At 40.1% G+C, this 26845-nt stretch overlaps 1 protein-coding gene across 5 annotated transcripts in view; it reads right to left on the bottom strand.

Moving 5' to 3' along the window:
* Window positions 1-9929: 9929 nt before the first annotated feature.
* Window positions 9930-26845, bottom strand: part of prdm16 (PR domain containing 16) — a 234115-nt gene continuing 217199 nt past the window's right edge. For 4 of the 5 annotated variants that reach the window (XM_081348429.1, XM_081348428.1, XM_081348432.1 and 1 more), the window contains 8 exons: window positions 26743-26830; window positions 24958-25127; window positions 24593-24670; window positions 21856-22025; window positions 21334-21505; window positions 16860-17081; window positions 14170-14341; window positions 9930-13324 (listed from right to left, as the gene is read on the bottom strand). In XM_081348429.1, the coding sequence (XP_081204555.1) occupies window positions 13190-13324; window positions 14170-14341; window positions 16860-17081; window positions 21334-21505; window positions 21856-22025; window positions 24593-24670; window positions 24958-25127; window positions 26743-26830 (1207 nt within the window). In that variant the 3' untranslated portion in view covers window positions 9930-13189. The remainder of the gene's footprint in view (window positions 13325-14169; window positions 14342-16859; window positions 17082-21333; window positions 21506-21855; window positions 22026-24592; window positions 24671-24957; window positions 25128-26742; window positions 26831-26845) is intronic. The other variant, XM_081348430.1, reaches the window with a different exon arrangement.

Below are 26845 nucleotides of genomic sequence, written 5' to 3' on the forward strand. Positions count from 1 at the left end.
TTCCTGCTGTTTATTCAGCTTTCTAAAAGAGCATTTATCAATCACAGCTGCAGGCTGCACTTTAAATTCCTGCTTAGTCTGTGGACGGTTCCCCGGTGTTGGTGTCAGCTCTTTAAAAAGAGAAATTTCCCTAAAAGAGCAGCACAGTTGTGACACTGTCTCTTTTTAAAGATGTCTGTCATTCCGTCCGTGTGTTTCCCGATGAGGTCGTTACCTGGCTCCGTCTGACAGTCACGATCACTGCCTCACGTGTTTGGGCTTAAAGCACGCTGAGGTAGCGTTTGTGGATGAGTAATGCGACCACTGCGGGAAGATGACCATCGTGATGCTGCGGTCGAGACTCGATTACCTGCAAAAAGATAGAGTCCCCTCTGTTAGGCCCCAATCTAGTTCCTCTTCTGGTGTTCAGAACAGGGCTACTTTGGTGAATGCCAAAGCTGATGCCCCAGCTGCCGAGTCAATCTCCATGGCCCCCTCACTCCTCTAGCGCATCGCAAACTGTGGAGTTTCTGGGGGAGATTGCTGGTCCTTCTCATGGGGGACCTAGCGTTTAATTCAGGGCTCCGGCGGAGGATCAGATGTCGATCACTGCATCGGAGGGTGGGCTAGTGTCCTCTGGGATGAAAACTCGACTGTGTTTCCCCCTTCAGACGCCTCCACCGTGTCCTCAAGGTTGGATGATTGGTTTCTCGGGGCGGCGCACGCTGACCATCAACGCCCAAGCCCAGTGCCATTCTTCCCGGAAGTGCATGAAGAGATTTAGGGGTGTGACGCCGCTCGGATTGCTTCATTAGAGTGGACAACACTGCGACCGTTGCTTACATCATCAAGATGGTCTATGTTCCTGTTGCATGTCGCAACCTGCCCGCCATCTCCTCCTCTGGAGCCAGAAGCATCTTAGTTTGCTTCGTGCCATGTATATTCCAGGCCAGCTGAATTGTGCAGCCGACGAGCTCTCATGACAGCCAGTGTTCCCGGGAGAGTGGCGGCTCCATCCCTGGTCGGTCCAGCTGATCTGGAGATGCTTAGGTGACGCTCAGGAAGACCTGCTTGCTTTTCCGGACACCTCCCACTGCCAGTTGTTTTACTCCCTGACCGAGGAAACCCTCTGCACTGGCACACAGCTGGACCCGGGGCCTATGCAAGTATGAGTTTCACCCAGTTAACCTTCTCGCACTGACGCTGTGCAAAGTCAGGGAGGGTGAGGAGCAGGTCCTGGCCCAGGTATTAGCCCAACTGGACCTGATTCCCAGAATTCATGCTTCTCGCGACAGCCCTCCCTGGCGCATTCCTCTGAGGAAGGACCTACTTTCTCAGAGACAGGGCACCCTATGGCACCCGTGTCCGGACCTCTGAAACCTCCACGTGTGGTCTCTGGACGGGGCGAGGAGGACTAAGACGACCTTCCCCCTGCGGTATCCTCAATCACTTCAGCACGAGCACCCTGTACGAGGCAAGCTTATGCTCTGAAGTAGAACCTGTTCGTCGAGTTTTGCTCTTCTCACTCAAAAAATGTCCGGTCAGAGCTGTGCTTTCCTTCTTACAAGAAGGGCTGGAGCGAAGGCTGTCTCCCTCCACCCTGAAAGTATATGTTGCTGCTATCGCCGCACATCATGATACAATAGATGGCAAGTCCCTGGGAAAGCATGTACTGATCACGGGTTCCTAAGGGGCGGGAGAAGACTAAATCCTCCTCGCCCTCACCTTGTACCCTCTTGGGACTTCTAGCTGGTCTTAATGGCCCTGCAACAAGCTCCATTTGAGCCGCTGCAGTCAGTCGAGCTTAAAATTCTATCTTTTAAGACAGAGCTCCTGACTGCGCTTGCTTCAGTCAAGAGGTTAGGGGATCTGCAGGCATTTTCGGTTGACGAATTGTGCCTGGATATGTGCCCAAGGTTCCCCTCCACCTTTCAGGGACCAGTTGGTGATCCTGCAAGTGCTGCCCTTCAGAACCTCAGACCAGCTTTTTGTCTGTTTCGGACGCCAGCAGAAAGGAAAGGCTGTCTCCAAGCTCACTGGATGCCATCGTCTTGGCTTATCAATCCCAAGGCGAGCTGTGCCTCCTATGGCTGAGAGTCCACTCTACGGAGTGTTGTTTCCTCCTGGGTGCCTGGCACATGGCATCTCGCAGACTGATATTTATAGAGCTAGGGGCTGGGCGACACCTAACACGTTTGTGAGATTCTATAATCTCTGTATAGAGCCAGTGTCCTCCCATGTACTCGCTACCAGTAGCTGGTCATGAGTAGGGCCCCCGCTCTGTGTCTCGCTTGCTGCACACTTCCCCTCTTAATGACCTGGATATGTGCGCTTATTCTTCTCCACAGACTTAAATGAGACATAGCTGGGAAATCCATTATATGAGCTACGCTATCAAGACTAATAGTATAGCTAAATACTGTAAATTCGCGAACAGTTCCTCCAGCACCCCCGGCAGTCAGATGTGGTAGAGACGTCCGACGTGAGGCCTGTCACTTGTAAGTGGTTGACCCCTGTGTTAGGCTAAGTGCCCATGTGTTCTGATTCCCCTATAGGGTTTATTTTATCAAAAGGGTGTCTTTCCCTTGGCCGAGTCCGCTCTGCCGTCTCTGTCCGGTATTGTCTCACCCCTAACTGGGCTGGAGCTACTCCAGAGACTTCCATATGTTGCACGGCCCCCTTGGCCAGTCCATATGCGTAACCTCCACATTACACCTCCCTATGGGCAGGATGTGGCTTCCACAGTGTTCCCTTCCCCTTGCGAAGGGCACGCTTCCCCAGTGTTATAGTGCAATACTCTCACTGAGCAGGTTAGATGGAACAGCAGTGATTGACGCTCTCTGTGTAAAGCCCTGTCCTTTTGTCCACCCCTGATAGGTGCGGGGGGAGATGGTGGCTTATGCAGGGTGCTGGAAGGGGCAGCAATAATGGCGCTTTATTAGAGATCCCAATTCGTCGGTACATTCCGACATGACGCCAAACGTGACCGACTGAAAGGGAACATCAAGGTTACTATTGTAACCCCCTGAAGGAGGGAACGGAGACATCATGTCCCATTGCTGTACCACCACTGAGCGGCCGGGTCATCGGCTCGGCTCCTCAGCGAAAACGTGAATCGGCTAGATTTGCGGGCTTCCTTGTATATCTGCTTCGCAGGGCATGGTTTGTGATGCAGATCTCGCCTGCCAATGTCCATTGGCTCATTTATTTACACCCAAAGATGATTGGGCTCTCAGGTGACATATCGACGTGACTTGTCCGTTCTCTCCTTCAGGGAACGGGGGTTACAATAGTCACCTAGATGTTTTCCTCTGATTGTAGGGATAAATTATGGGTAGGGATAGGATTAGGACTATGTTTTTGGACATGAATGTTGTTCCTGGATCAACAATAGATGTTGATCCAGGAACATTTAAAGGAAAGAACTCAATGTGTATAGGTGGAAGGTATTCAGTCAGATCCTATGGAGGTTGTTAAGAGAATCCCTCAAGGATCTGTGTTGGGGCCGCTATTATTCAGTACATATATAAATTTCCTTGACTTTAATATTGATAATGCAAGGTTTAATATTTAAGCAGATGATATTATTTTTTATTGTCCAGTTCCCACTAAGGAGCAATCTGCTTTTGATATCATCCAAAATAGGTTTTGTGCTTTGAAGCTGGTCTTTAATTTAGAAAAAAAAATGCATGTTATTCTCAAACTAAAATTTCTTCAGCGAATTCCATCACTTTTTGGACTTCTCAGGGGAGTCAGATTGCATCAGTGTCAGAGCACGCTATCGAAAACACATTACATTTTGATCACATATTAATTATTTGAGGCAAAAACTCATGAAAATGTTAGGGTTTTACTGTAGAAATAAGTCTTGCTTTTCAGTTGATGTGAGGAAGAAATTAGTGTTCACTACTTTTTTACTGTTTTTTGATCATGGGGATGTAAAATATCAGCATGCTCCCTCTTACCTTCTCACCTCTCTGGATGCTCTGAACCATGGTGCTCTGGGATTTATAACTGATCGTAAATTTTCAACACACCATTGTGAACTATACAAAGAGTAACTTGGCCTTTGTTGAATATTCAAAGAAAAAGCACTGGTATTTATTGATATATAAAGCCGTATTGGGTTATTTGCCCTCTTGATTTTGTTGTTTTATTCAATGGAAATTGCCTGGAAATTACTCATTGCTCTCTCAGTCAAGTTACAATCTTTGTGTCCCCCTTGTCAGAACTGAGCTTAGTAAAACTTACTTCAAATATTCCGCCACCTCGGATTGGAATCTTCTTTAGACTGAGATTAAGCTAAAAAACGTTTTATAGTCATTTTAAATGTTAGCCTGAATTAATGGTGCATGTTTTTAACTTGTTTTATGTTGGATTTAGTATTGTATGTTGCAACTTTTTGTATAATTGTGTATGCAAGCTCGGCTGCTCTTGGCCTGGAAAATAAATCATGTAAAATAAATCTTTAAACTTACTTTTCTCCTGGTTAAATAAATGTAAATAATAATAAAAAAAGAATGTCTTATTCAGTGTATATTGTTATATAAATGTATACAATATATATTGTTTCAAAGTGCTTCACGGTAATAAACAGGGAAATAAACGCATTAATGATGCAAACCATCAAATATTAAACCAGTTCAAATTCTGCTGTAAAGCAGCTTCCAAAAGACAATGCTGTCATTTTTCATCTCAAATCAGTTCAGTATTGGTTCAGTTCAGTTCAATAAGTTCAGCAATTTTGAAATTCCAGTTTAATGCCAGTTAAATTCTAATTATATGTCCATTGTTATATTGACTACAGTCTTTACTCTGCAAGGACACCTGCAGAGGACTTAACATCATCAAAACACCAACTCATTAAACATATATCCCAAATAAAGGCTCAGAAGGTGATGTTAGTTCTAAGAAAAGCTCTAGCTGTATTTTATTTTATCATCTCTAAAAATAAATTCATACATTTTAAATGTAACTTAAGTGTCAACCACTTGAAATAAAATTAAGCCAGATAATACATATCATGCACCCTGTTTGTTAATGTGTTATAAGGTAATTCGATTAATAATTGATTTGGTTGCTTTAAACTCAAAAGGTAGGCTATTTGTTTTATGTAATACAAATAAAACAACATGCTACAAACCATATTAATATGAACTATCATAGTTAAATTGACAACACATATATCCTTAAATTATTTAACTACAGTAATTTACTACTTTTTTTTTTTTTTTTTTTTTTACAAAGCCTATTCTTTGTGAATAAATACTGAAATTGTACATTACCTGCAAAAGTCACATTCTGCTTCTGGCTCCTCTTTCTTTTGGAGTGAGATCTTCTTTCGAGCTTTATGTCTCTGGCTGTTGATTTTAGTTATAGTGCCTTTCAGAGAGGCCGATGACAGAGTCCCAGACGCAAAACAATCCTTTTTCATGTACTCCAGAGATGACATGAGATTACACTTGTATTCTAAACCACTGGAACTGAAGTTTCTTGGGTGAAAATCCAAATCAAACGCTATAACATCACATTTGACTGTCTTCTTTTCCTGAGAATAATCTCATCGTGTCCGTGTCTCTGCTCTTCTTTGATGTGCAATGTGTGACGTAGTTTTAATGACAGGGTTAATGAGGAATGGTGAAGGTACAGACCGAGACAGAATCTTCGAGTCACTGCATGAAGTGTATCGTGTGATTTTATTCTTCTTTCGAGCGAACAGTTGTTGTTTTTTGCGCTTTTCACGATTTTATTCATCTCTATTCGTTTAAACAAACCATTCATAAACATCATTACTTGGAAAAATGAAAGCAAAAAATAACTTTAGGCCTACGCATGTTTTGCAACGGAAATGTTACCGACTGTAGGCTACTGTAGGCTACTAGGTTTCATGCTCTTTTTCTGGACTAAAATAAAAATAGACAGTATCCGATTGTTAATAATAATAAAACGGTGATACTTTAACACTTGTTAAGATAGCCTATTAGCAAACACTAAGACTTAGAGACAAATATATATATTCAAAAAAGATTAATAGATATTTGCAATTAGGGCCTGATGGTCTGCGGTTGCTTGTTAATGTTAAAGCGGTTATAAAGAGTTACCAAATAATAATTTGATTTAAGTATATATATATAACAGAACGCAATTAGGCAACGAGATAATTTAAGGTCTTCAGGTTACACGTGCAATATAGGCCTATTATAAATTAACAATTTTGAAAATATTTTTTCTCCTTTTAATTTGAATAGACATCTATAAAGGCAAATGTACGACAGAGAAAAGGGTTAAAAATGAAAACCACCTTGTAAAAACCCTAGACGTTATTCGAAATAACCTAAATAAAATATTTTAAGTCTCCATTAGCACAACTTTAGTGCACGGAAAATAAATAAATAAATAAATAAATAAATAAATAAATAAATAAATAAATAAATAAATAAATAAATAAAGAAAGAAAGAAACAAACAAACAAACAAACCACAAGTGCAACTATAGGCGCAGGCTACTTCTTTACACGAAGTCCATCAGTAAATCCCATCAAGAGTAAATCTCTTGTTAATGATTTACAAAAATAAATGGCGTAGCCTACACATCTTATTATTAATGCACCGAATGCACACATGGCTTTCACATGCAAATATTTTACCCACCAGGCAGACTGACAAAACAGTTTGTTAAACCAGTTTGTTTGAAGGTTGTTTATTAAAGTATTATTGGCATTTCTCGTGCAAGAATTTTTAGCAGAATCTTCCGATAAAATATTACAAGCAGGTCTCAAAGGTGAATGGGTGCAATTGAAAATCGAACAAACAACGAGGTGGTGTAAAATTAAGTAAAGCGCCATCTTGTGGTTGACAATTGTAAACTTTCCTTGTGTTTGCTATACAGACACTGACAATGATCCCATCATGCAGTACATGCATTTTAATCATGATGTGAATGGATTGTATACATATACATTTGAAGCAAAGGGAAAGCTAATGACATTTTCAGCCCCCCTAAACAAGGTTCAGATTTCTAAAAGCAATCTTTACAAATTATTGATTTAATCGAATTAAAAACATCAGAATCATAATCATAATGAGCTTTATTTGCCAAGTGTGCACAAACACACAAGGGATTTGTTGTGGATTTCCAGGAGCTCTGGGTACATGCATGCATGCATACATATATGACACGGATAGAAAGAACATTTAAAGAAGCAAGACTAAGAAAGAAAAGAAAATAATAGTAATAATAATAATAATAACAATAACAATAATAATAATAATAAAGTGGTATACATCTGGAACAGAAGACTTATGCACAGATTTGTGCATTATACAGCAGTATAAATAACAATATGTATATGTATTTACATCTAATTATTGCCTCACTCTCAAGTATGAATTAGGTATGAATGATAGAAACAGGTAGTAATTGCTGTGTTAACTGTTTAAGCTGGAGATAGCATGGAGGAAAAGCTGTTTTTATGCTTAGATGTTCTAGTGCACAGAGATCTGTCTGAGGGAAGAAGTGCAAACAGATTGTGGCCGGGGTGAGAGGGTGTCTGTGATGATGTTACCTGCCAGTTTCTTCACTCTGGAGATGTACAAGTCCTGAAGGTTGGGCAGGAGCACATCAATTATCCTTTCAGCTGTCCTAACAGTCTGTTGCAGTCTTCTTATGTCTGATTTGCTGGCTGACCCAAACCAGACAGTGCACAGAACCGACTCAATAACAGCTGAGGAAAACTGTGTAATCTGCGTCTGTAGCAGGTTGAACTTTTTAGTTGACAAAGAAAGTACGATCTCTGTTGGGCCTTTTTCATAATGGAGTCATTAGCCGTGTTTCCACTGTCGGGCCAAAAGCGAGCGTGCTAGTACATGCCAGGGCCAGTTGCGTTTCCACTGTCATTCCGGGGCTTGATCGGGCCTCATCGGGGCCTCCTCGGAGCCAACGACCAGAAGAGCTTGGCTTAGACTGGTCGGCCCCAGAAGTGCCCGCCCACAGCCGACTCAACGAGTGGTTTCTGCAGCCAGAGCACCGCCAGCAGCCTCCTCGCCAGCAACCAGCTTAAACTTCAGTATAAGAGCAAATTTCAAGAGCTTTTCCTGCGACGTTGTTGCAAATGCCGCGCCGCGAGTGCGGCTAGTGCAGGACTTCCCTCCCTCTCGTGCTTAGGCAGTGCCCACACCGAGGCAGCTCTTCTGGATTCCAGCTGCCCACGCTGTGAGAAGCTGAGCCTCTCAACGCTGAGCGCTCGGAACACGCTCTTCAGCGACCCGCCCCGCTCCCTCATCTCCTTCCCCTCTCGAGCCTAGGCAAAATAAGAAGTGGAGCCGGCAGTGCTCAGTGCTTCACTCTCCCCTCAGCGCGGCGAGTCCCCTGTCCTCTTCACCCACGAAGATCAACACCCCTCATCTGGCGTGAGTGGTATGGTCTTGTTCGGCGGGCCTGATGATGAGTTTGACTTGAGTTTGTGGTTTGAGTAGGTAAACTCCGGCAATGACTCAGCCCCTCAGCCGCCTAAAGAGACTGATGAAGTGCGGCCTAGGATTGATACAGAGATTTTGCAAGTCCGTAGAAGAGCTCGGCTTAGACTGGTCGGCCCCAGAAGAGCCCGCCCGCAGCCAACTCAACAAGTGGTTCCTGCAGCCAGGGCGCCGCCATCAGCCCCCTTGCCAACAACCAGCTTCTTTCTTCCCTGAAGTACATCAGGAGCTCCCGTAATCAGCACGTGTCCAGTCTTCTTCAGCTGCTCTCTCTAAAGTCGATGGCGCAGATGAAAAAGGATATACAAAGCTCCCCCAGTGGAAGAAGCGGTCACTGCACACCTCTGCCCGCCTACGGCGATCGGTTGGGAGGCCAAGGCCAGTCATCCGTCAGTGCTTGCCTCAAGGGCGTTCGCTCCTTGCGGCCAAGCCACCCCTGTGCTACATACCATGACGGTACTTCAAGTGTATCAGGCCCAACTTCTCCATGACATGGACGAGTCTGGACCCGGCCAGAGCTGTGCAGCGCAACTGACCTGCCCTGCGCGCTACTAAAGCCACCGCCCAAGCCATTGGTGGCGCCACAGCCTAGTGGCGAACCGGCTTCTCTTATGGGCACGAACGACCGAACCTTCACTCAGTGAGGGTGATTCACGATCACTCACGGTCGACGCATGTGGCACACCTTCAGTCAGACAGATGTGGATCTCTTCACAACGAAAGAGAATTCCCACTGCCAGACATTCTTCTCGAAGGATATGACGCACTGGCCCAGAGATGGCCTCGCATGTGGCTCTTCGCGTTCCCTCGATGTAGCCCTGCTCCCGCAGCTCATCGGTCGGGTCAGGGAGGAGAAATATTCAGTTCTTCTGGTGGCAACACACTGGCAGAACCAGCCTTGGTTCCCAGAACAGAGCGCTCTGGCCAGTTTCGGCAGTCAGAGCAGCTGTTTGTTTTCTTCGGAGGCGCAGCAAAGGAGTCACGTTCTGCTGCATTGATTTGATCAAAAATGTAGTAAAATCACCAAGCACCATCAACATGTTAAACTCATATGTAAATATCGTAACTGAGCAATAACTGAAATGCTCACTGTTCTTCTGGGGTCATAAATCCCTTCAGAGAATACATAGTTCTGTTCTGTAAACCTGTTCTTGCACTAGACACCCACATCAATTAGCACTCTTCTGGACTACCAAATGAGCATAAAATCTGAAAACATTACATATCTTTTTCCCACATTAAATCAGAAGTAGGGTGAACATACTGTGATGTTTTGCTGGAGTCAGAATGGAGCACACATGAAATCTTTATTCTCTTAGCCTTTGAGTTTCTGGTGACATCACATCCTTTAAATGTGAATTTATTGAAATTCTTCAAAGTCACCATTGTTTCAGCTCTGCACACTGTGGACATTTTCTCAACTGTCGTCTACATCTACAGGATTAAGGAAAAAAAAACCAGCATTCATATAAAAAGCACACAGGTTTTTATTGCATATCAATTTCATGTATAAATTCTTCATAGCATTGGAAAGATTACATTTGGTATACATATCTATTCTACAGAATTAACATCAGAATCATGTCTTTTCCATGAAATTGCTCTAAAGTACATCTTCAGTAATCACAAGCATCAAAAAAGAACTTCAGAATTTTCAGTATTATTCTACAATCCTTAAATTTTGTCATTATTTCTCTCCCACAAGCATATTGTTCAGTTCAATAACCATCTGCCCATAGTATTTAAGGCAGTAAACAGGACTTAAAGTCAAACCTACTAACCTAACCACATGTACAATAAGTGCATCTACAAATTCATTGTTTTTTTATTTATTATTTTTTCTTTTTAATTTAAGATACACATTTCACAAATGGACACCATTATGACCTCTAAAACACAAGTCATGCACAATAGTTTTAATAAACATAACAGAAGCAATATACAACTCATATCCAAATGAAACAAGCACCATCTATTTTCAAACCCATGTTTAAAATGAACTTTTGGACATATCAATGTTATTTTTTTGAAATACTATACACTTTTTTCTTTTCTTTTTTTTTTGAGAAACCACATTATTTATGGTTTTTGAAATGATACGTTTGTTTGCAATGTAACAGTGGGCCAAGGGCATCTGCATTGCTCATTTTTTGACCATTATTCATGATGATTTTAACAGTGTGGGTCAATTTCTTCACCTACAGCGCTTGCTTAGTACAGTAGTATGTGACATGACTTCATACTCATAATTCCATTACATCCCTAGAAATCCTATGCATCCCACAGGCTTTTTACTCAAGGATTTGAGTAAATTAGATAGTGAGGAGATACGGTATGAAACAGGGTAATAGTGCCACCTTTTAGTATATTCAAATACGGCTGCAAGTTTTTAAACAGCACGTTATCAAGCAGATTCCCTGTGAAAGGCCAGTCCAATCAATCTTGTTTGGTTTGTGTTCGCAGTGAAAACTGAACATTCGTAAATGTCTTTCTGGCAACGCTTGGATATTCTATGCTGTTTTATTCAAAAGAATCTGATAAAATTGTCTGTTTGACCCATGAGTTAAAGTGCTTGTTAAAACCAGCCTTGCTTGGAAAAATGGCGTTAAAATCAGTACTAAGTTAAGAGCTCAGATGTAAAGGAAAGTATGTGTTAGGCAGACAGGGGTGTGTTGATTTAAGTGCTGATTCCAGAGAACATAGAGTCTTTTTAACATCCAAAAAGAAGTGAGGAGAGGAAGTAAAGGTATGAAATCCTGACCAAAAAGACATTCAATCAAGAGAAGTTAACTTTATGAAGTTTGACTCAACCTACATATTAAATCTACTCTACACATTCATGATATGCATTCAGCTGTTTACGATTCATTCGCTGGCTTCACAGTTCAGAGAAGTTGGATAAGGACTCGTGTGTGTATTCATGGATTTGAGCATCTCTCAGAAACCTCTACGCTCTTGTGAACATTAAATGTTGCCGCTCACCATTTAATCACAATCCCATTGTAGCCTCTCACTTGCGGTGTCTTTTTTTGGTATGCATTTGAATTATGTAGAATTTGATATGATATTTCGAACTAGCTGACAAAATAATGGGACATGGGAAACATGCAATTTGAACCCAGAGATACACTGTAGACCCATTTTTTTTAAGAATATGTTTAACTATGAGTGATAAAATGTGTAAAAATGTCAAAATATAATGCCCCTCTATTTGAGTTACCTGATATTTTAATTACATTTTTTTTTTAAATCACGCAGTGCCTACATTTCTAAATGGTTGAACAGATGCATCATAAACAAGACTTCATGATTATGTGCTCATAAAGGAAACACAGTCTTTTCAAATTTTGGCAACTTTCTTTTCTACAAAGAGCTTGAACATTTCTGAATTTCCATGATATTTCAGTAATTTCATTCCTTCAAAAGAGTGGGTAAAACATTTTTTTCTTCATTTTTTCATTAATAAAAAAACAAAACAAAAAACAATCTAAATAAAAATAAATAAAAGACAAACACTCATCAATGTAAGTAGCAACAAGAGGAAGAGAAAAAAAAAAACGACTAACAGTGGAGGCGACCACTTGGGAAAGAAATGATTGTCAAAGAAAAGGGGGTTATTTGGCACACAACACTCTCTGCTACCAACTGTTAACTTAGTTTGTACATCATACAACAATATTGTACAAATTTGGTCCTTCACTAAAGAATTCTATTAACATTTGAGCACAGATGTGCTCAAAAAGAAACAATACTGTTTACCGAGGAACAAATCACATAGAAAAAAACTCATAATATTACTGAATTCAAGAAGAAGGAGAAAAGATTTTCCAATTGCCCCACTGGAGAATAATTTAACTCTTAAAAACAAACGTTCAGTTGAGACTAAAGGCCTGTATACAGCTCAAATACTTACCATAACAACAATAATTACAATGACGATGATGCTATACAAATGAACAACCATGCTGCGTGATATATCATATGAAGATTTGACCGCTTTTATCTGACTGTTGAGCAGCCGAACAAAAAAAACACAAAGGTGACCTCCAGCATAGACTTCTAGAGCCAGCGGCTTGCACACTGCGGCCAGCCTTGGGGGAAAGATAGCATGCTAGTTGCGGGCTAGACTTAAGTGCTTCTATTGCCATTGGAAATCAATGTTGATGTCTACACTAATGATCTACTGTAAGACTTGGGCTGTGAGTTAATATAAAGGGAACCTTGGTACAGTGCTGTAGAAAATCAACTTGAGAATGGAATGCTGTATGGAAACGGTTAAAATCTCCAGTTGAAGAAACACATCAACTACCCTGTCCGGTCAACCCCGGCCTGGGCTTCTCCGAGAACATGGTAAAAAACCCCTTGAGAGCAGTCTCTGTGAAATGCATGTAATTGAAAGTGAGGTGGAGAGGTGATTTTAGAGTCTTTCGAACGCATCGCCCCCTCTTGATTCAGCTGCTGAGGAGAGAACTCACTATAGTTGCTAGTTGCAGACAGGAAAGATGCTGAATGGCTGGGATTTGATGATTTCATTCTTGCTGTTATGCTGTGTAATAAAACTCTCCCATCTATGATTGGTTCCTGTGTCTGTTTCACTCAACAGTACGTTCTCCTCCTTATGCGCATAGTGGTGGTTCATCTACTGTGGCATTGCTGGTCTTCATGTTGGTCTCTTCTCCCATCTCCTCCTTTCTCCCTCCATCTCTTCTGATCTCTGTTTTGTCTTGTTCTTGTCCTCAGATGTTGTTGAGGGGGTGAAAGGAGCTGGTTTCCGACGGCCCTCCTCCCATGTTGAGCCAGGCGTCCAAGGAGTTCTGGGAGGATGAATGCAGATTGGCGTTCTCAGACAGAGAGAGCATCATTGCATAAGCCTGGATGAAGAAAACAAGGAAAGTTTCATCTCACAACCAAATCGTTGTCATTTGTCATATTGTCATTCCAAATCCACGTGCTGTTATTTTCAGCTGCTTACTGAATACTCAAAAACGGATCTTTCTGTGTTCCACAGAATGTGGGTTTAAAAACATATCACTTTTTGGGATCTAAACTTTAATTCTATAAATTCTTTACATGATACAATATCAATCGGACATAAATCCTACAAACATAAAATCAGACATTTTCCTGCCAATAAACAATATTAAAGTAAAACCATCAACTGGGTTCACACATATAAGACACGTAACAACTCCACATGAAATGTTGAGACCAGAAGACAATTTAAAGTTAGATATACAAGGCAATGATACAGAAAGCTAATAGTGTTAGTTATGTTAATATCATTCAGTTAATATTTGTATCAACATTGAAAATATTCTTTATAAAACAAAATAAAAATGACAATGATTAGGTAGTGCAAAAGTTGCATGTAGTTATGTTACAACATCTTTTTCTGCATGGGCAATTGAATGAAAAAAATCATGAAAAAAAGATAATATTATTATTGTTAATTAAAATTGTATCTCAAATATCAGATATTTCATATCAATTTGACTGCTCAAAACATACAATTTAATTTATTTTCGTTTTCCATTGGCTTTTCTGACAGCGTCTACCAAATGGTTGGGGAACCCTAAAGGCCAAACTAAAAAGAACTGTGTCCATATTGATAAGATGCTCTTTAACTGTCTGTCCTTCTCTCGACGTAACGTAACGTAACGTAAGACATGGGCTCATGGCATAGAAGAAGCTCTCTGGAGCAGGTACAGTCACATACCTGTGTTTTAGCCTGCCTGAAAAGAGTTTCTTTCAGCGCCTCCGACTCTACCGAGGGGCTAAAAATGTCTTTAATGTCATAGGGCTCCTCGCCAGCCTTATGGAATTCCAGGCCTTTGGGGAAACCAGCCAGAGGTTCCAGATCTAATAGGCCTGCATCCTCCTCAATACACCTGTACCAGGAAGGGGAAGGGGGGGAGGGGACCCTCAGTTAGCCCGCAAATTCAAATCTAAATATTGGAACTGGATGCATTTGAGGAGCATGCAGTGGATGAGATGGTGACGGGACATGAAAAATATAGGTGGTCATCACACTAGCGGATGAAAGCACAAAACAAATGGACACAGCTTTGGGGTTAAGAACTCTGTCCATCTCTCTGTCCATGCAGAATTAAACGAGATGCTGGGAAACACTTGCTCTTGACTAAAATGTGCCACGAAATATTGATCATTGAAACATTTAGATGCCAGTGGCATTCCAACAGCAATGCTATTCAAGATGAGAGAGGCGAAAAGTGAACCGAAATGCAACAGAACTGGACGCTCATTGCATGTGTGCAAAATTGCAGGAAACTGTTAAACTGATCATTTTTTATTTGTTTAGGCAAACCAAAGTTTCAATGATTAAACACACATGTACTGACAGATGATTAGTTGCGTTAGTTATTGTATGAGGACTGACAGACAATGAGTATCACAGTAGTAAACACTTTGGGAGACAATGAGACACTCTGACTCTGTTCCTCAATCTGGGGTGTGTTTCCCGTACAACGACGTAACTCACTGTTTAACTAGTACGCTGCATCGTGAAGAAATCGACTAGCTAGTTGCGACTGTTTCCCCAAACCGTATTGTTGCAAATTTGTCAATCAACCATGTTGGTTAATAGTTAACTTCTTTTAATGAATCTGTTTGAGATTGAACTAATGCTAGATTTATGTAAGGGTTAATGCCCGACGAGGTGTCCATTGTCAGGTATTAATGGACGACGACGAGGCGTGAACCGCCGAAGTCCATTAATACCTGACAATGGACACCTCGAAGGGCATTAACCCGCTTATACCATGGTCACTTGCCAAATAACACTTTTTTGAAACATTAGTTTATATTTTAATTAGTTTTACAATCGAAATCTAAAGTTTTTACAAACAATAACTTGGTTTCCCTGGTTACACCTGACGGTTTATTTACTAGGTGTCCTCTATCACTTTTTAATGGACACCCTGAAGCCAATCAGAATCGAGTATTCACCCAGACCATGGAATAATTTAGATTTATTATTTCGCTTTATTTCCATATTCAATCATAGGCTTGTTCTTACGTACTAGAGCACGTTCGCAACATGCGCACTTTTCAAAAACGACGCTTTAAATCTCTTGAAAATCTAAAAGAAGTAAATGACATTTGTATATTATTTGAAATGAAGGGTATAGATTTTACAGAATGTCAGCTTGCTTATTTGGCTCAAGATGAGGATTTATTGAGTCCACATGTCATGCAAACAAGAAACTCTGCTTCTAACCACAGGTCGAGAGCTGTCGTTCCAACCACTCAGTTTTGCGATGCTGTTTGCGAATGTTAGAACGATGGTTTCGGGAAACACTTGCTCATTGAACTATGCTGGACCTTGCGACCATAGTTGGCTTTCGGGAAACGCACCCCTGGTGAGCTGCTTTGCTGTCTACATAAGCAACTCTCTTGTGGCTTCAAAGGCAGCATAATAAGTGAACTGATTTAAAACCATCTTCTGTCTTTTTTTTTTCCATTGCGTCTATGCAGCTCACTTGGTTTTGGAACAGAGCTATAGCATTGTAGGCACATTGTTCTTTTGTTACAGTAAATTTTCTGTAACAAAACTTCTGATCTTCTTAAATGAACACTCAACCAAAATCGAATCCTTTTCGCATTAAATTTGCAGTAAATTTAGTGGCATTCACAACAGCAGGTAAACAACATGATTGTGTTTGTTTGGAATACATTTGAATAACTTTTTGAATGAGATTTTTTTTTTTTTTTTAAGAAATCTCTTAAAAGTACCAAGGTTGCATTTATTTGTTCAAAGAGACAGTAAAACCAGTAATATTATGAGATATTGTTACAATTTAAAATGACAGTTTCAGAATCACTGTAATATGCTGATTTGATGCTCAATTATTGTTGGTGCTTAATTATTATAATAATGGGTCTTATCCATGTTAAAAATATTTTAATATATTTATGGAAAAGGTGATAATTTTTTTTCAGGATTTCTGTAGAAAATGTTGAATGAACAGCATTTATTTGAAAGATAAATCTTTTGTAACAGTATAAATAATTTCACTGTCTCTTTTGATCAATTTAATGCATCCTTGCTAAATAAAATTACTAATTTCTTGTAATAAATAATATAGATTACACTATTCATACTTCATTCTACTTCCTTAAATTTAACATGAGATCGAAATCGAATATTTCATATTTCATCAGTGCATTTACTCCAAACAAACAAACAAGCATAGTAATTACTTGCACCAGATTTCTTTTTTTGCCAATGTCACAAAAGCATCATATTGCAGTAAAACGGATCGAAAAGGCCGAAATGAATCATGCATGATCTACATTTTCACATCTTTAAAAAATGAGTGTTCATTTAAGTGAGAGTGGCTCTTTTTAATCTTTTCTTAAATAAGCAGACAGATGTGTTTTGCTGACCTGCGCGTGTGTTCGTAAGACATAGGGAGAGGGGTGGGTTCCTCATCCTCGTCGTAAGTGCCCTGCACCATAGTGGCGGGAGAGGCCGTCTCGTCCTGAGACTTCTCTGTCAACGAGCCTTCCTCATCTTCATCATCTCCCTCCATCTCCTCTTCCTCCTCCTCCAGTTTGGAGGCAGTGTGAGTGTGACTCTGAGGATGCTCTTCCTCTGTCAGCTCTGACCTGTAATAACAAACAGTCCTCATTTAGTTTGACACATGACCATTTTCATCATTTTTTTTTTTTGATGTGTTGTATTCAACAGGCTGATTTTACTGCTGTACCTTTAACATGTCTTCATGCAAACAACTTCTGGTTCTACTGGCTAAGCTCTTTGCAAACAAAATCAGCAAAATAACTATTTGAATACTTTGATTTTGAATACAAAATTTCTGTTGATATGTAAACAGGGAAGGTCATATGCCATTGCACAGCAAAAAAAAAAAAAAAACCTAAACCAAAAAACAAACAGTGTTTTTGTCATGATTTCAGTAAAAATACACATCCAAAACTTGTTTTCAGATAATCAGAAATTATTTTTTATTTTTATTTTCTCATGTAAATGTATCTTGTTTTAAGGATACTGAACGGATATTGTACTGGGAAACAGAACCAAAACCATGAATCAATGTAAATAATTTTTTTTGCAATGCGATTTCTGAATCTGAATTGACACCTTTTTTCAGTTTAAATTCCATAAATTGTGTGGGTGGATGGGAGATGTTCATAAATATTACTACATACTACAGCAAACTTTTTTTATTTCAGAAAGAATAATCGTTTTCACCCTGAAATGTCCCCTTTGAAATATTCAGTTCTTACAATGGCCATATTTTTTTGAGTGAAACGGTATCCATAGCAGAAGACGGCTTCTGTTTTATGTCTTTTTTGTCTGTATTTCAGTGCTTATTTTTCATGTTGAAAGCTATCATCTTGCCTTTTCCTATCCAAGTTTCAACCAACTTGGGAATAAACTTGAAAAACCTTTCAATTCCGGCAGGAGCTACACACACACACACACACACACACACACACACACACACACACACACACACACACACACGCACCCCTTTACATATCTAGGATTGAAGTGACACCAGATTTCTAATGGCCACTGGTGATGAGTTTTTATGTCTTCTGGACATGGCTATGACATCTAATGACACCTCCCCAAAATATCAGAAAAAAAAAAAAAAAAACTATTTTCACCCTGAGGGTCCATTGAGGTAATTCTCTCATCATAATCTGACTGCCAAATATCAGTGTTATGCTGGTCTCTGGGTTGCCATCCATCATTTTGGATTGGGCTGTAATTCCCCTGCCTGGCCCGAGCTCGAAAACACAGATCCACGAATGACAAACACACAGGTTTCGCAATTAATGACAGACGTTTCTTGCGAGCGTGGCAATGATGAATTGGCTAATTTCGGAGAGGCGAGACAGAGCGAGCTAGACAGGTCAGCAGCACTCATCATGGTTTGTCTCATTGCCACCAAGTTCCAGAGAAACCGGTTGTTCTGCGAAGCAGCTATCAGCACCGCGCCGTTCCACTACCACTCTTTTGCCAAACATTTCAGTTTATGATGTCATTGCGCATACCCCTCCAAAGCCGTTTTTACTTCAGCGCTCTGAAACGAACTTCTATTAAGGCAGACGAATGTCGAGTGCGCCGGGAGGGGTGGTGGAAGGTGGGTGGTTAAGCTATGTGAGGTGTAGACTTACCAAAACAGAAAAAAAGGAACAAGAAGAACTGCTTGTTTCCCATTTTCCATCATGCTTAAATATCCCATAATCAAATTTGCCCTGGCCTGAGAGAAAGTCCATGCCACGTGGGAGACAGCAGCGGTCCTGCCACAGACCTGTGCTTTGTCTCTCAGTCTAAACATGTCAGAGCGCTGTTTGCGTTAGCTTGAGGGGGGTGGGGGGTCCGTCAATGCAGCACACAGATAAATGTCTCAGTCTGAGGGTCCCCTGATAGGGCTAAACCTGCAGACCCCTACAGACTGACAGTCAGACTCAGACAGACCAGCCACACACACTTTCAAACAGCATTAATCCAGCTGCAGGTAAACCCCCATCATGCCTCTCTGTAAATTGTGAAGAGAACAGATCACGTCTTTTTCCACTGACGTTCATGGAGGAAGTATGGAAGCTGGCTTCCGCAACTGAATTTTTATCTCACAATTCAGATTTTTTTTTTCAATTGTGACTTTTTATCACGCAATTTGAGATTATTGCGAGTTAATATAACGTAATTCTGACTTTTTAAAATCAGAATTGCATGACGAAAAGTCACAATTATTATTTGTTATAAAGTCATAATTGTGAGATATAAACTTTTTTCTGAGACTTTTCTTCTCAGAATTCTGAGTTTATATCTCGCAATTCTGACTTTTTTTTCCTCAGAATTGGACTTAATAACCCTCAAATTGAAAGAAATCAGAATTGTGAGATAAAAAGTCGCAATTATCTTCTTTATATATATATATATATATATATATATATATATATTACGTGGGGGAAATGGTACCAAATTTTAGTACCAAACATTAGCAAAATTCCTCATTCATTGCTCATTAGACTTAATGGAGCTCTTCAGTGAGGTATCGACTTTGTCTCCCCTAACATCCTTAGGAGTAAATAAAAAAAGATACATTTTTGACAGTAAAAATATAAGGGGCCATTCAGACAGAATTCCACTGAATTTTCCATTCCATTGTGATGTTGTTTCATTGTTTTTATGTGTGCTAGATGCACTCATGTCAGTTGCACATAAAACGTTTTAATAACGTAGTGTCCGAGTTCTAAAAACTCGCGCATTTTGTAACGCAAAAATGTGTTCTGTGTGAATGGCTTCTTAAAGCTAATTTTCAAATTTAATTTGCATAGCATGATTCAGATGATGTCATATCTTATTTGAGTGTCAACTTTGTTACTTCCTTAGTAATAGCAGAAATTAAAGTGTTTGCGGTATTTAACAATTAGTCTGGATAGCATAGCTTGCGAATATAATGGATTTCTTAGTTATGTCTCATTTAAGTCTCAACTGCCTCGGATGATACTCCGACAATTCCTTAGGAGAAATAAAAACAAAACTGAGACAACTGTTGTATTTATTTAAACATAATTTGGATATCATGGCTCAGATGAGTGTTCTCATTTGAGTATCAAACATGTTTTGAATGTTTTTTCTGAAAATTCCTTATGAGAAATACAAATATGAATAAATGACAATTGTTGTTGACAAAAGAGACAATTATTGTATTTGTTTATCAAATTATTTTGAATAGCCTAACTCAGACGGGTGTTCTCAGGTATGTCTTATTTGACTATCAACTACTGTATATCTTTATTGTTTCTCCAAAAATTCCTTTTGGAAAAATATAAATAGGGCCAAATGAGAAAATTGTTGTATTTATTTAAAAAAACAGGATTGGACAGGATAGCTCAGACAGCTCATTCAGCTTGTATGGAGCGTTAAAGTGAATGTGTATAATTAAGCTCAGATAATTGAGTTCTCAGTTATGTCTCATTGAGAGAATGCTGAGTTAGCTTCTGAAACTCTAGAAGAGGCAAATGTGAGACCTTTATAGAAGAAACAAATGAGATTTTGTATTATTTCCTACAGAGTACCAAAGACAGAAGAAGGAATTAAAAGCAGAAAAAAAAGACGTTCCACCATGAATGCGGACTGGCTGCACAAGAGTGACAGAAAACGAGGGAGAAACAGGCAAACGTCATGAAATAAGATGCATGAGCGCATAGGGGAATATTGCTGCTGCCTGTCCATTTGAAGCGGGTGTTTCTGTGAGGCCGATTTGCAGGGAGACAAAACAGAGCACTTATTTGAATTACAGATATTAAAATGCCAGGCCTGCTTGTACGAGTCAGGACAGGACTATTGATCCCAGATGGCAGTGTGAGGTTTCAGTCCACGGCAGAGCTTTAAAGTGATGAGGCAGAACCATGGAGTGTGGAGAAACCGGTCAAATCGAGGAGGACTATTACACGTCTAAGAAAGAATTCATGTATTTGGCCATGTATCTGTTCGTACACATTTGTCTGCATTAATCAAACTGCACCAAAATCTGAAGCGATGTGAACCTGGCCACACACCGGCAGGCGTGCTGACGGTTCATGAATTTGGCAGTAATGAGCTTTTGTTTGGTGTTTTCATAAGGCGATGGAATGTGCTCCCTGATGTGTATCTGGCTGTGCTTAATGCAGAACAGAACTCAACAAGGTGAAATGACTCATTGAGATGTCCCGTGCCTCTGCCCACTGAATACAAAGTCTGTAATGCACTCCACTAGAGGGCAGACTGTACCTTCATGACAAGCGTGTCTGACTCTGATTCTATACAGTAGGCTTGTTGCCATAGTTTCAAAACATATTCTGTCCATGTGTGTGTTTGTGCATGAGTGCAAGCTCGTACCTTTTCTCTGAGGAGCTACAGGCCTGGTTCAGCTCACTATTGGAGATGAAGTTCCTAATCTCTGAGAAATACGAGTCCTCCTTCTCATCCAAAAGTGCATGATTGTCAGACTCAGAGTTCGGTGAGGAAATATTTGTTCCTAAATTCGAGAGGATCCCAGACTGCTGACTCACTACAATAAATAAGCAGATCATCTGATTACTAAATAACTCAATAAATAACTCAAAAAAGAGAGACGGAATATCTAAACATATGCAGCCTTGTACTTTTTTACATTTTTACATAGTTTATGTTTATTATTTACTCATTGCATATGTACATTTATTTTGGTTCTGACAGGTATTTTAACACCAATCACTTCCTAATAAATAAGATAAAAGCATGAAAAAAGCAGTAATATGATTTCAGGTAATCTCTAAAATTGGATTATTTACCTCAACTGAAAAAGGCATATATTTGCAAAATAAAATAAAAATAACCAAAAAGAAATATTTGGAAAATATAGAAAGAAACAGATTTTACCTGGAATATTCTCGTGTTCATGTTTCTTTAAGTGGCGGTCCAGATTGGTCTGTTGACCGAAGCAGCGATTGCAAAGGTGGCACTTGAAAGGCTTTTCCTTGTTGTGAATGTTACGAACATGTCGCTGGAGGTTGGAGGAGATGCTGAATGAACGGTCACAGTATTTACATCTATGAAGGAAAGTCATATGATCAATTTCAAAGATTTCATATGAGGTTTGTGCTGGGCTGAAATTAGAATTATACAAATAATAATAAAAAAAATGCAAATGATTAAAACATATTTGTAGTTTCAGTCAAGTGAAATATAGGAAATTTTGTTGGAAAAATTGCTTAATATTGTAGCTACCATTAAATACTGCATGTTCAATGTTTGGTGACAGTGACCCCACCAAGAGGCTGACAAAGGAAATGCAGATTGCAGGTGTTGACCAGTGCTTTCTTCTCTCAGAAACCTCTTATTTCATTTGCGTATGAAAGCAAACACTCCCTTATGTTCTTGTATGGCTCATTGTTTTGCCTTCACGGTTTTCCTTCAAGTAAGCCAATGAATTAGCTAGTCCACAAAGTGCAGTACATTTCCCTTTTTTGAGATTCCATATTTTGACATTTTTGCAGTATGCGATATGAGATATTCTCTGTGCGCTAGAGTGTCTCAACAGTCACGGTTCGGCTTCCATCGCTCTGGATTACTTGTTTGCAATGTCAGATCAGCCAGAATAGGCAGGAGAACATCAGTTTAATGTGCTGATAAACAAACATCGCAGCGAGGCAGTGTCAGGAGTTCGCCGGACAGTGCTTTCTTTGTTGGGTGGCCGGTGTAGCTTAGACTCCCGCGGTCGCTGCAAAGTTGACTTTCAGGGCTAATTGCTTTGGGAAAATCGCTCGTCATCAAGTGCTCAGAATCAAGATGCAGGCCCCTTTTCATGTTCCAGTTTATTTTGTGAGCAAATGTGTGTGTGCTTCTGTAGAAACGATTTTCCAGACTTGGCACATCATGGTTCATAGAGAATGGTAAAATGCCAAGGCAACGTTCTTTTTTTTTTAAAGCCAGTCTTTTCTGCCCCCCATTTTGTTTATTTTCATTACTTGGTCCAGAGGGACTTTAAATTACTTCATCATCTCAGTTCTTTTTTTCTCTGTTACAAGGACTGTACATGAAGCGTTACAATCCGAATGGGGTCTTTCAATGGTCAGACCTAGTGGGCCAATTTCGCTACGTAGAGTAGCTGATAGCATCTACAGCAGGCAAATAACCTACTACAATGAAGCCGGCCCACTCTGATATTGGCCTGACTCGGCCTTTTTTGCTGAAAGTAAGATGGGGAGATGCTGATGATGTCTGCTATTTGTTAGGGTAAATTGTTTCTAAATGAGCTAATCAGGGGATTGTTGCGAAGGAGCCAAGCATGTAGTGGCCGTGTCCCACGGGAGGCTCTCTATCTCGTTGAGTGTGTTCACAGGGCTCTATGGTAGATTTGTAGAACTCAAAGAGGGGTCTGATTCCGCCTGACCTTTTTTGTACGCTAAGAAAAACTCGTGTGAAACTGATATACGCTACAGAACTTCCAAATGCTTTTAAGTAGAATGCCAAAATAAATACGCAAATAAAAAGAAAAGAAAAGAACTATTTTGGAAGGAAACAATGCAGACACCAACATTTTTACACTTTCTGAAGAAAAGGAGATTATAGTGCATGCTTGTGCAAAAGTTGGTGCCCTAATGCTACAGTGTTCTGGGTGGTTTCCCGGTGGTGCTATGCGCTTGTTGAGGAGTTGTATGGTTGTTGGGGTGTTCTGGGTAGGTAGTTGCAATAGAGTTCTGTGTAGTTGCTAGCTTTCGTCTTTATTAATGTCTATGAAATTTTTCACTTGTTTCACCATCCGCTAAGCAAAAAGTCTGTTTGCTTAGAAAAGTAATAACATACGTCAAAAAGTCACACTATGAGGTAACATTTATGTCAGTGCGGGACGGGACGGGATGGATGTCAAAGTTTATTATATGGTCAGGGGTTTGTTCAAATCCCTAACTCTGAGCATTAGTAAAAATCATATTTAAGCACCACTATTAAGATATTTTTTCTCATAATGCTTTTACTTTAATTTAATTTGTTGGACTGTTAGGTTACCTTTGGCAGCAAGTCTTTCTTCTTTCACATCTTAGTCATGCCTTAAAAACTTTGAAAGACCCCCATCTCCAAAGTGCCCTCATAGAGGACTTTCCACAGCTGGTTAGAAGCCAAATCAATGATAATTAAGCAGTTCTATAAACAGAGCGTGGATGTCTCCAGGGTGCTATTACCAGCCAACATTGTCCAGAGCTTGCTCTACCTCCAAAACATCTGCACAGACAGAATCAATCTTCTTTCTTTTTTGATCGTGCTGCCTCTTATGTCTTTCATTGTTTCTATGTGATATTTCTCAGAATGAGCAACATTTGTATTGCAATATAATACGCTAGAACAAATCTCATATGCTGATCACATAAAAAACAAACAGACAGTTTGTAAGTTTTCTATGTTTCCAATACAAGGGCAGATTCAAAAGGTAGGCAGCTAAATAATCAGCAACTGATTTGCTAAGTATTTTGTTGTTAGCTTAGCAACATGATATAACATCAAACTGTTGGAATAAATTGGGAGGTAAGTCTCCTTCACACGGGGTAAAAAGCTTTAGAATTTCAATACTGCGTGTGTGTGTGAGAGAGAGAGTGAGAGTGTATGTATAAGAGTGGCTTACCTGTAGGGTTGTTCTCCTGTGTGTGTTCGTAAGTGCCTTGTAAGATTAGCTGACCTGGGAAAGATTTTCCCACAGTACCTGCAAAGGATGGAAACTATACTTTGATACAGTCATCTAGCATTGTTACAACTCTCAAATTCAAAGAGTTCTAACTCATTTTCTGGGGACATTCAATGTAAATTTTGATGACTAATAAAACAAAAGCAGAACATTGGTAACTTTATCTCTACATAGTCTATTTCTATTATGTGTGTATTAGTGTGTACTTCTAACTATAATGGTATGGTAGAAATGCTCAAAATAAAACTGTAGAGTTAAAGGAATCTTTTAGGGATGTTTACTCTTGTTTCATGAGTGGAGCTCACCTGCAGGTGTATCGCTCCTTGCCTTTGCGTAAGATAGCATCGGAGAGAGAGGGAGGCGGGGAGCGGAAGTTAAAAAGATGGTGTGAGGGGTGCTGGAGGGAATTGGGAGCATCCAGTTTCAGAGCGCCAAAGCTTTCCAACTTCTCAGTCATGTTTTCCATCGCAGACACCTGAGGAGAGAACATGAGGCGAGTTCAGAGAGGAATACTCTATGTTTGATGCACAGCTCAGGGGCTCATTTAATCAGAAACTTCTCTCGGATTGATTTTGTGTGAGATTAGGGTCCATGTGGGACTAAGAAACTTTTTTTTTTTTTTGCATTTGTTTAGGGCAGATACACGAAAAACAAAATAATAGTGGTGGTGAGGAACTCTGACAGAGAGCCTGAGAGTTTGCATCATAACCAGACAGGATGGAAAGCTGGAGGAAGTTATATATCAGAAGGTCGAGTCTTGATTGTGCTGTTCAAGAGTGACCTCCCTAACCTATGGCACGTTGGCAGCCACTCGAGCAGCCCCTTGGGAGCCCCCGGCTCCTACTTTGTTCCCAACAAATCTCTGAGAGAAGCGTCTGAATGAGCCATTCACCTCCGTGAGCGGTAACCATACAATGCAGTTTAAGATACCCCTCGCTGATAGTACTTCCCCTGTTGCAGAACAAAGGCTTCGCTATGTGGCTCTATGGCCAAAAACAGCTTACATCCTTCCTACTTTTGGAATATGGATAAACACAGAGACAGACAGTGTGTTTTAATTTATTTATACTGTACATGTCTTGGTATCACCTTGATTCTGTCAGTGTTTTAGCTTAGAATATCAAAAGGCAATGGTGCTTTTGTTAATGCTTAAACTTTTTTAAAATCATGATCACATAATTCGCTAAGACAAATATGCAGCTAACATATTATACATTTTAAAAACTGCAGTAATATACAACGAGACAAACGGCAGACAGACAGACAGACAGACATACAGACAGATATAGATAGACAGACAGACAGACAGACAGATAGACAGATAGATAGATAGATAGATAGATAGATAGATAGATAGATAGATAGATAGACCACCTGTTGAAGTCAATAGATTTGAACAAATAGGGGGCTGCTGAAAAGAAAGAAGGAAAGAGCGAGAGAAGGTTTGGATTTGGGGGGAGGTAGGTCAGCATTGATGGAGGCCAGATTTACAGGTCAGATAAGACAGTTCCCAACAAGAGAGGCCATTCTATTACACACAAACACAGGAAGTCCCTGATCGACATGCAGACATTATCTAGGCAGCCAGAGCAAGAAAGAAATGCTAGGAAGTTATTAGCGGTGGGGACTCAACAGAGAACTTCCCAGAGACAATGGTCTACTCCAAAAGTATGTGGCATAATTTGTTTCAATTCAAAAGGCCATTATTAATAATATTTTCATTATTGTTGTCACCGTTCAAAGGTGGGAAAGGTTTAAAATACTAACACAAACAATGGGGGTTGTTTTTCTAAGCCAAAGATAAAGAATTTTGAATGCACAGCTTGCCAGAACAGGCAATACCTCTTATGAGATTATCTTCATGATGAAAATAATCTAATGAAAATAAATACCATCAGAAGTCAGGACTTTTTAAAACATCAAGGCTCCCCTTGAACCAAACAGGCCTGAGGCGGAGGACACTGGGAATGTGTTTTTGGCGTCTTGGCATACTCCACTGTACTTGAATGCAATGAAGAGCAGGATCTTTACCAAGGTACAGGAGGAAGTAAAGCAAATATATGTAAAAAAAAATAAATAAATAAAAATACCTGAGGATGGAAAAGTAGTGGTGCCGGCCTCAGGTACTTCTCCTTTAGAGCTCCTACTGGGTCTAATAGCTTCCTCTTCTCCACCCTGCTGGACAACAACACC

Source organism: Scardinius erythrophthalmus, assembly GCF_964197995.2.
Source record: "Scardinius erythrophthalmus genome assembly, chromosome: 20".
In the NCBI taxonomy this organism is placed as follows: Eukaryota; Metazoa; Chordata; class Actinopteri; order Cypriniformes; family Leuciscidae; genus Scardinius; species Scardinius erythrophthalmus.